Below are 11,190 nucleotides of genomic sequence, written 5' to 3' on the forward strand. Positions count from 1 at the left end.
TCCCTACATATCCCATAATTTCATTCCCAGACAAAATTCTGTGAGGTTAATACAACTATTACTCACATTATAGATGAAGCTGATGCTCAAAGCAGCTAATTACCAGCCAGAGGTCAGATGTCAATGACAAAGAATACAACCCCTCAGCTTCTGAATCTATTCACCCCTAAATTATGACAATTAAATTTCAACCATACAACACACCCAGAAAACAGCAGAGGGTTGTTCACAACACAAGACCTGTTCTAATCTAACCCCTTTTCTTCACTCTTCCATTCCTGACCTTTCTCTCTTCTCCTCTTCCAGACAGGCAGCCAGGAGCAAAAGAGCTGCCACTATTAACTCTTCCCTTCCCTATAGCCACTCATGCTTCTTTTTCTCATAACTCTTTTCAGATGAAGAGGCAGAAAGGGTAAACAAGTATAAACAAAAGGTCACGGCCCTGGCTGGGTAGCTTAGTTGGTTAGAGCGCCGTCCCAATACCCCAAGGTTTCGGGTTCGACCCCAGGTCATGACCAGGAACATACATGAGTCAACCAATGAATGCATAAATAAGTGGAACAAATCAACATTTCCCTCTCTCTCTCAAATCAATAAATTAATAGAAGAAATTAAATTTAAAAAAAAAAAACAAGAGGTAACAGAATGGTCCCCCTAACACAGGGGTCCCTGAACCAAAGAGAAAGGACATTCCCATCGCTCTAGATTTGTCTCCTTCCACCTTCCAAGAGTCAGGGAGCAGGAAAACACTACAGAAAAGCCCAGGCTACCCCTCGTTATCAGTGCTGGCAAAAGTCCTTTACTGAAGGGATTTAATTAATGAAAAAATGTAAAAATACCAGTTTTTTAATCGGTCCCGGGCTTCCAACTGGGCTCCCACTTCAAAGCTGATTCCTCGTCTGTTAGGTGGATGCTTTGTCATTTTCAGTCATCAACGGGGCTGTCTTTATTTTCCTGAAAAAGCCAATTAAATATTTATGAAACTCAGGCAAAGTATGCCCAGAGTGTAGTATCACTCACTACACATAAAGAACAAACAGGCATTATTCAAAACACAAAGCTCCAGGAAACCCTGTCTGCCCCCTCTTTCACTCCTGCCCTCATCCTAACACAGGTGTGCCCTCCACTGGTTCCTCCTCCTTTATGCAGCACCTTGTAATCTCTGGAACTGTGAAGAGAAAGGACTTACATATTAAAGGGCATCTCTCAGAACTCCAAGAAAGCAACTCTCAGGGTTAAATTTAACCATTTGCTGATAGTCACCAAATATCTGCAGACAGACTATTTAGGAAAACAGTGAAGACCGAGAGACAGAGTGCCTGCCCTCATGAAGCCTCTCATCCATTGAAGGAGGACAAAAATGTAGCCAGCAAACAGATAAATGAACCCGGCCAGTGAAGCCCAGTGGTTGAGTGTCAACCTATGAACCAGGAGATTCCCTGTCAGAGTACATGCTCTTGTTTAGGCTCAATCCCAGGTAGAGGGCATGCAGGAGACAGCCAATCAATGATTCTCTCACATCATTATATACTTTTAATGATTCTTCTCATCATCGATGTTTCTCTCTCTCTTCCTCCCCTTCGTTTCTGAATAACAAAAATATATTTTTTGAAAACACAGATAAATGAAAACTGCAAACTGTGACTGCTATGAATGTTAAGAGCTACCAATGAAGCAAACAAAAGCTGATCCACTGATTTCTGGCCCTACTTTTGGACGACTGGACAAGAAAGATCTCTATACTTTCTTTGATCTATTTATATTTTCTACTTCTTATGTCCATTCTGACAATTTATATTTTCCTAAGTAATTCTTTTTGGTACTGAGATTGGTGATCATTTTCTAGGAGTAAAATCTATCACTAGTGGTAGTTTTGATGGAGATGGAGCCACCCTTGAGCTCTCAGGACATTTGAGCAAGCCACCTCCATAAAGCAAGCTACCCCTAACTAAATTCTCTCCCACTAAACTTTTTTTTTTTTTAAATCCTCACCTAAGGATATTTTTCCATTGATTTTTAGAGAGAGTGGGAAAGAGAAAGATAGAAGCTCTCCCACTAAACTTTAGATCTCAACAGCCTATAATGCCCAATCTGCCTCATAGGAGCACAATCTTTGCAATGGATGAATGTGGAAAAATCACAGAAGTGGATCCTTATATCTGATGTGTAATACCATCACATCTTAGAAAAAAATCTGCTTGCAATATATTACATGGAAAGGCAGGATGCAAAATTATACCACTTTGAACTCATTAAATCTCATGTGCATGAGGGGGGAAAAACTGGAAGAAAGAAACAGGCTGTAGGTGACTGTTCTTTTTCTCTTAAACAGTTTCTTAAATTTATAGTTTATCACAACAGAAATTATCCGTAAGAAAAAAGAAAGTGTTATGTGAGGATGAGCTATCCATCAAGAGCACTCTAAAGGCCAAATATTGGGGAACACACAAAGTAATCAAACTGAGTCAGAAATGCCCTGGCAGGTGTGCTCAATGGTTAGAGCATCAGCCATATACTTAAGGGTCTTGGGTTCAATTCCCAGTCAAAGGCACCTACTGGATTATAGGTTTGATTCCCAGCCCCAGTCAAGGCACGTGTGGGAGACAACCAATCAATGTAGGACATATCGATGTTTCTCTCCTTCCTTCTCTCTCCTTCTAAAAATCAATGGAAAAAATATCCTCAGGTAAGGATTAACAACAACAAAACTAAGTCAGGAATAGTTGATAGTTATAATTTAAAAAGCTAGTAAAGGGAGTCAGAGGTTTGACTGGCTTTCCCTAATACTCTCCAAGAAAATAAGATATCAAATCAGATAGAAATAAATCCAATCAGTAGAAGTCCTCTTTTGGCTTACCCTAACAAATTATCACAACAAATACCACAACAAATTATCTTTTCATCTCTGCCCTCATGCATACCAAGTAATATTCAGATTAGTAAGTAGTTTAACTTCCCAGACTATGTGAAAATGTGATGCCAAACAAGAAGAAAGGCAGAGTGGCACTGAACACTCACTGAGCTGCTAGTGAAATGGGGATGGTGATGGTAATAGTACCTACTTGCAGACAGTTGTGTGAGAGGGTTAATGAGCACAGGAATAATATAAAAAATAAGGACTTGCCCTAGCTGGTTTGGCTCAGTGGATAGAGCATCAGCCTATGGACTGAAGGGTCCCGGGTTCGATTCCAGTTGAGGGCACATGCCTGAGTTTCAGGCTCAATCCCCAGGAGGCAACCAATCAATGATTCTCTCTCATCATTGATGTTTCTATCTCTCTCTCCCTCTCCCTCCCTCTCTAAATCAATAAAAATATATTTTTAAAAAATGACTATATAGTTAGTAGCTATTAATAACTCTACTATTACAAACTTAGGCTTAAAGTAATTTGGCTAAGGTTCAGGTACAAGTGTCAGGCCCCAGAACAAAAGCCCAGGTCTGCTTGATTTCTGAATTAATACTTTTTTTTTAATCCTCACCTGAGGATATTTTTTCCATTGACTTTTAGAGAGAGTGGTGGGTAGGAAGGAAGGGAAGAAAGAGAGACAGAGCAAGAGAAAGAAAGAGAGAAACATCGACATGAGAGACACACACATTGGTTGGTTACCTCCCGTACATGCCCTTGACCAGAAATAGAACCTATGATCCTTCTGTCAGTGTGCTATCACTCTAACCACTGAGAAAAACCGACCAGAGTTGAATTAGTGCTTTTATCTCACAACTCCCTTGCCCCAGGTACCCCAGAGACCTTTCATTAAAATACAGGAGTGGCCCTAACCAGTTTGGCTCAGTGGATAGAGCGTCAGACTGCGGACTGAAGGGTCCCAGGTTCAATTCCAGTCAAGGGCATGTACCTTGGTTGCAGGCACATACCCAGTAGGGAGTGTGCAGGAGGCAGCTGATTGATGTTTCTCTCTCATCGATGTTTCTAACTCTCTATCCCTCTCCCTTCCTCTCTGTAAAAAATCAATAAAATATATTAAAAATAAAATAAAATGAAATACAGGAGTGAGGGAGCAAGGGAGTGAATGAGTAAAGATGACTAAATTATTCCCAACGACTCAAGAAAACAAATTCCTTCTACTGTCTGGGATGGGAAATCCTCTAGTGTCACTCTCTATTTACGAACCTTGGACCTACTCCTATGCCCACCCTCATCAACACAACTTTCTATCTACTCTCGAACATCAATCCCTCCTCCTCTACATCCTGCTGGATTTGTCTGTCACTGGCTCAAACCCTCATCATAGCCACTCAATTCCAACGTATTGGACCATCTAACTAAACTCTCTCTAGAAATTCACAGCTCCTGGCTAAACCTCCTGCCATGGCCCCGACCAGAATCCGGGCTACACCAAGGAGCCCCACCTTCTTAAGCCCTTTTTGAACTCCTATATGGGAGACCCTTCTTGCTCAACCACCGTCTCCCTACTGATCCTCCTCCCCTGGGAATGTATCTCCCATATCTGTTCTTACCCAGGCAGCTGCTCCAAGAACACGCGGACAGGTTTCTGCCCAAGCCAGAGCCGACCGACCAGGACTCCCAAGTACCAGCCCTTCACCCTGGTGACTCGGTGCTCCTTAAGAAGCTACATCCAAAAGCCTTGGAGCCTAGGTGGACAGGACCCCACACTGTAATCCTCACAGCCCCCACAGTGGCCAAGCTGCTTGGCGACCCGTCGTGGCACCACCTCTCTAGACTCAAGAGGACCCCGGAGCAGCATGACTTCTATAAATGTGAGGTGTTGGGCCCCACTAAGGTCCGCCTTAGTCGCCCTCCCGCTCCTCCTTCTCCTCCCAGCCCTGAGCAACCTACACAAACCCCCACCTGCTTATGTGTGGAGGTTCAAGGTCCATGATGCCTCCCGAAACTCCAGAGCCCACCCTGCCCCCACGGATGTGCTACCAGACCAGTAATCTGGTAACTGGGGGACGAGTCACTTAGAACTGCACCCAAAACCACACCGCAGCCAGTACTCACCAAGGCCAACTCGGGTACCTTCTTTTGGTGCTACGGCACCTTAAGCAACTGCATGACCTCCTCTGACCCCGGGCCTTGCTTCGTGGTCACAGTAGTTCCCCAACTAACCTTGTATAAAGAGTTGGAGCTCGCCTGGTTGCTCCCTCCATCCCGCCCCCGGACCCACCGGGCCACCTTCCTCCCTGTCATGTTAGGGGTGAGTATCACTACCTCGATAGGCCTCACCAGGGGGCCCTCAGGAACAGTCTGGTCTCTGCTCAGGACTTCAATAACAAGTTCCAGTTAGCCCTGGAGTCTACTACCGCCTTTTTTAGCCTCCCTACAGCAACAAGTAACATCAATAGCCCAGGTAGCCCTACAGAACCAGCATGCCTTAGATCTTCTGACTGCAGAAAAAGGAGGAACCTGCATATTCCTTCAGGAAGAATGCTGCTACTACATCAACGAGTCCGGAATAGTGGAGCAAAACATGCAAACCCTGACTAAACTGAGTGAAGAACTACATGCAAGACACTTCGAGGACAACTCTCCTTTCGACTGGTTCCAAAACCCCTTAGCTACCTGGGTCCTACCCATGATAGGGTCCCTGATTCTCATCTGTGTCTTTTTTCTCCTAGCCACTTGCCTTCTCAAGTTCATCCGCTCCCAGATCGCAGAGATGTCACGGGTGACTGTGCATCAGCTCCTGCTCCAACCCTACACTCAGCTGCCCTCTGACCTGCCTCTGCCTGACCCTGGCCTTTAACGCCTCCCCCCGCCCCGCCTCCCCCCCCACACATCGTCCCTGGTCAGCTGGAAGTAGTCAGAACAAGTCAGCATCCCCTATCACTAAAAGGCCGGGATGTTAGGTTGGAGGGAGCCCAGAATCAGATGCATGCAGATGTGTGACGAGATAATGGACTCTCCCTGGAATTTCTAACAAATCAGCGTGCCAGACACAGATACCCGCTCCTCCCTGGTATCCACGACGACCCCCACATGGATACCGACTCCTTCCTGAATACCCTGCCGACCCCTCTTGAGGCTGAATTGTCAGAAGGTTTTCCTTATCATGAATTAAAACTTGTTCATTTTAACTCTGACCCACTTGTTTGAAGTTTCACTCTCTGGTATTATACAGAACAAGACTAAGGACTCATCTGCCTTTCACTTCCAATCCCCTATCTTCCCTCCACTTCTCTGGGAGTGGCAGAATTTGTTTTTACATTTCACATTCATTCGTCCAACAAACCATTAGTACTGTCATTAAGGCACTGTGCTGGAAATTAGATATAAGAAATCTAACTCAGTCCTCGCTTCAGTCCAGCCAGGAAGACAAACACAAATACTGAGAAGAGATGAACAAGCTCTAACAAAGGGCAAGGGGAGAGATACCCTGGAAATCATTTGAAAGTCTCAATTTAATCTGAGAACATCTGCTAATGAAAAAGAGTTCAAGACAGAAGCAGGAATTTTTTTTTTAATTATATAAGATGCTTCTCGCCGAAGCCGGTTTGGCTCAGTGGATAGAGCGTCGGCCTGTGGACTGAAGGGTCCCGGGTTCGATTCCGGTCAAGGGCATGTGCCTTGGTTGCGGGCACATCCCCCTAGTGGGAGATGTGCAGGAGGCAGCTGATCGATGTTTCTCTCTCATCGATGTTTCTAACTATCTCTCTCCCTTCCTCTCTGTGAAAAATCAATAAAATCTATTTTTAAAAAAAGATGCTTCTCACATTTAGGTGTATGTTTTAAATCCTCACCCAAGGATATTTTTTATTGATTTTTCAAAATATTTTGTATTGATTTTTAGAAAGTGAGGAAGGGAGAGAGAAACATAGATGTGAGAGGGTAACATCTGTTTGGCTGCCTCCTGTAACCCCCCTCTGGAGATAGAGCCCACAACCTGGGCATGTGCCCTGACTGGAAATTGAAAGAGAAACCTTTTGGTGCACATGATTATACACAACCAACTGAACCACACTGGCCAGCCTTTTAATGATTTTGATAGAGAGAAAAAGGAAGAGAGAAACATCCACGTGAGAAACATCAATTGGTTGCCTCCCTTATACACCCTAACCAGGGATTGAACTTGCAACCTGGGTGGTATGCCCTAACCTGGAATTGAATCCACAACCTTTTTGATGTACCAGATGATGATCCAACCAACTGAGCCACCCAGACAGGACTCACATTCAGTTTTTTGTTGTTGTTTTTTTTAAATATATATGTTATTGATTTTTTACAGAGAGGAAGAGAGAGGGATAAAGAGTTAGAAACATTGATGAGAGAGAAACATCGATCAACTGCCTCTTGCACACCTCCCACTGGGGATGTGCCCGCAACCAAGGTACAATTCCCTTGGCCGGAATTGAACATGGGACCTTTCAGTCCGCAGGCTGACGCTCTATCCACTGAGCCAAACCGGTTAGGGTTACATTAAACATAAATTTTTTTCCAGATACAACAGGGCTAAGATTCCATAGTTTTTAACACATTTCGTACAGCTCAAGTTTTCTCGAGTTTCGCGCACCATCTGTTAAGGACCGCTCACAAGTGTTCTCGTTTTTCACGCCCATAGAAAAAGGAGAGAATCTAGATACTTATGTAAATTTTGTTTAGTCCCTCTTCATAGAGGAAAATGTTTTACTCAGTACCATACGTTAAAAAAGTACTAGGAACTTTAATTGTTTGTTTTTGTAAATAAAAATGTTATAATTATTGAAAAACAACACCTAAAGTGCATTATGATGATTTAAATAACGTGCAGTTTGCCCAAAAACGTGCGGTCCCTCGCATATGTCTTAGAGATTTCTATGCGGTACACAATGTGTTAATTTATCCATTCTTTTTAGCTTTTCTTCCAAAAATCTCCAGCTTCCAGAAAAAGAGGAAAAGGAATATGTTCAATAGGACAACGAGGAAAACTGAGAGAAAAAACCTGATGCAATCTGTATTTATATAAGATTCCATTTAAAGATCTTGGCAGGACTTCAAATTACTCCTTTACATTCAAATTTCCCAACAATGGGAGCCCCACTGCTCCCATACAGGAGACAGAGAGCCTAGTTTATTTCCCTAAATATAATATTCACAGTCAATGCACCTATATCAATGATAATAATGAAAACTTTAAATTTACACTGTGTAATACAGTTTAAAGGGCATTTTCACAAATGACAAACTAGGAAAAAACTGCAACACATATGACAAAGAGCTAACTTCCTTTATTAACAAAGAGTGCATACAAACCATGAACAAAAAAGTCAAAGTGTAAGAACTGGCAGATTACAGGGGGGAGGAGGAAGGGAATAATACAAAGGTCTCATAAGCATGTGATGGTATAGCTACATAACCTCACCTTAAATTAAGAAAATGCAAATCAGTCCTAGCTAGTTTGGCTCAGTGGATAGAGCGTTGGCCTGCAGACTGACAGGTCCAGGGTTTGACTCCAGTCTAAGGCACGTACCTAAGTTACAGGCTCCTCCCTGGCCCAGGCCCTGGTCAGGGCTCATGCAGGAGGCAACCAATTAATGTGTTTCTCTCACATCGATAATTCTCTCTCCATTGATGTTTCTCTCTGTCTTTCCCTTTCGTCCTCTCTCTAAAAATCAATGGAAAAATATCCTCAGGTGAGGATTAAAAATAATAATAAAGTATCTCAATTAAAAAAAGAAAATGCAAATCAAAATAACAATTTTTCACTTCTCAGATAGGCAAAACTCAGATAGGGAGGATACCCAGTATTTACAGGGATGAGGAGAAAAGAGGTTGCATATATACTGTTGGTAGAAGCATAAATTGGAAAAGCTTTTCTAAAGGCAACTTAGCACTATCTACAAAAATGCACATACCTGCAAACCAGCAGTCCCACTGCCAATAACTTTTCCTAAAAATACACCACCCCAGACTCTGCCAAATTACCTCTAAGGATGATCAAAATAGCTTTGCAATTTCTGCAGCTAAAATGTCCATCAAGAGGCCTAGTTAAATGAATTATGGTTCATCAATACAATATAATGTTGTACAGCTATCAAAAAGAATAATGGTGGGAGGGGGTAGAGAATGGCAGTCTTGGCCAGTGTTGCTCAGTTGGTTGGAGCGCTGCTATCACTTACACCAAAAGGTCATGGGTTCAATTCCTGGTCAGGCCATATAGCCAGGTAAATGTAAAGTAATTATTTCTTTAAAAAAGAATGGCAGCCTGGCTGGTGTGGCTCAAGAGGTCACTGGTTGATTCCCAGTCAGGGCTCATGCCTGGGGTTGCAGGCTCAATCCCCAGTAGGGGGTGTGCAGGAGGCAGCGATCAATGTTTTCTCTCATCGATGTTTCTCTCTCTCTACCCCTCTCCCTTCCACTCTCTAAAATCAATAAAGACATATTTCTTAAAAAAAGAATAATGACAATCTGTACATGCTGATATAAAAAGCCATCTGCAAGATATATTGTCAAGTAAAAAAGGCACAGTGTTGCCCTGGCCAGTTTGGCTCAGTGGCTAGAGCATCGGCCTGTGGACTGAAGAGTCCCAGGTTCGATTCCAGTCAAGGGCATGTACCCTGGTTGCAGGCACATCCCCAGTAGGGGGTATGCAGGAGGCAGCTGATGGATGTTTCTCTCTCATGGGTGTTTCTAACTCTCTATCCCTCTCCCTTCCTCTCTGTAAAATATCAATAAAATATATTTTAAAAAATAAAGGCATAGTGTAGAGGCATGTGTATGGTATTATCCCTTTAATGTAAGTAAATAGGCATAAATATAAACATCTATTATAGCAGATAATAAAATTATCTGGAAGAAACCAAGAAACTGTCTAAGTAGTTCCTTTAAATGAAAAATACAGAGAATGAAAATTTGTCTTTTCATTTGTACCTTTCTGTATTGCTATAATTGTCTAACTTTAAGAACATACTTCCAGCACAGCACAAGAAGTAGTCAATAATACTGTAATAACTGTGTATGGTGCCAGTAGGGTACTGGAAACAACAGGGGGAACACTTTGTAAAGTATATGATTGTCTAATCACTATGCTGTACACCTGAAACAAATATAATACTGATTTTTTTTTAATGTACCTCCAGGGGTTATCCAGTTTGTAAGATTTTAATTTTGAATTACTTCTCCATATTCCTTTATATTTTTAAAAAGCATTACTTAAACATGCAAAAAACCTTTCATTCTTATACTATCTTACTGGATCTTTACAACAGCCAAATGATGTATTAACCTTTGCGGTCGTATGTCTGCTCTCAGCCACCACAGCAAGGAACCGTACGAATCTTAACTCCATTCATGTATCAGTTCATAATTTCTCTGAAAGCTCGTAAGTGTCTAAGCGACCTTGTCACAAACCAAAACATTGCCCCGACAAATCGGAGATATCGAAACTCAATATAAACAAACGCGATTGTTCTACATTCGCCATGCAAAATACCGTGGCGAGTCAGTCGCCTTTAGAGAGTGAAGAAATCGACAAGCTTCGGAGATACTTTGCAGAATTTCAAATAAAGCTTTACAAATTATGTTTAACTGTAATTAGGCATTCTTGCTTGTTAAGATATTTCAAAAAATGTGATTGATGTTCCTGTGGTACAGAAAGGAAACTGAGGTACAGAGGGGTGAGCAGTTTTTGAGGTCCCCAAAAGGCAGACAAACCACTTCCCAAAAGCCCTTCCTCTTTCCCCTACCGAAGTCACTGCTATGCTTATATTCATGTCTTTAGACATAAACATAATTTGAATACAAGATTAAGCAATTGCATGCTTTTCAAATGTTCTGTTAGCATTATCACACTATTATATAACAAGCAGAAATATTCAATTTTTTAGAAAGGACAAAACATAAGAGGGCCCAGCTGTGGACATACTAGAACATTTGAACCACTGCCTGAGGCCCTGACTATAGCCATCTTTTAATACCTCAAACTGGAAGTTAGGAACAAGGTGTAAAACAGCTTAAACACTTGGACTCTGTAGTTTTTTTGTTTTGGTTTGGGGGGTTTTTTTTGTTTTGTTTTTTAATATATATTTTATTGATTTTTTACACAGAGGAAGGGAGAGAGATAGAGAGTTAGAAACATCGATGAGAGAGAAACATCCATCAGCTGCCTCCTGCACACTTCCTACTGGGGATGTGCTTGCAACGAAGGTACATGCCCTTGACTGGAGTCGAACCTGGGACCCTTGAGTCCGCAGGCCGATGCTCTATCCACTGAGCCAAACCTGTTAGGGCTGCAG

General features: G+C 42.3%; 1 protein-coding gene across 3 annotated transcripts in view; it reads right to left on the reverse strand.

The window, feature by feature from the left end:
• PHF20 (PHD finger protein 20) overlaps positions 1-11,190 on the reverse strand; it is a 132,472-nt gene that overhangs the window by 101,526 nt on the left and 19,756 nt on the right. For 2 of the 3 annotated variants that reach the window (XM_006764537.2, XM_015564460.1), the window contains exon 2: positions 840-954. The exons of the other annotated variant lie outside the window; for it this stretch is intronic. In XM_006764537.2, the coding sequence (XP_006764600.1) occupies positions 840-922 (83 nt within the window). In that variant the 5' untranslated portion in view covers positions 923-954. The remainder of the gene's footprint in view (positions 1-839; positions 955-11,190) is intronic. 3 annotated transcript variants of the gene reach the window in all.

Source organism: Myotis davidii, unplaced genomic scaffold, assembly GCF_000327345.1.
Source record: "Myotis davidii unplaced genomic scaffold, ASM32734v1 scaffold38, whole genome shotgun sequence".
In the NCBI taxonomy this organism is placed as follows: Eukaryota; Metazoa; Chordata; class Mammalia; order Chiroptera; family Vespertilionidae; genus Myotis; species Myotis davidii.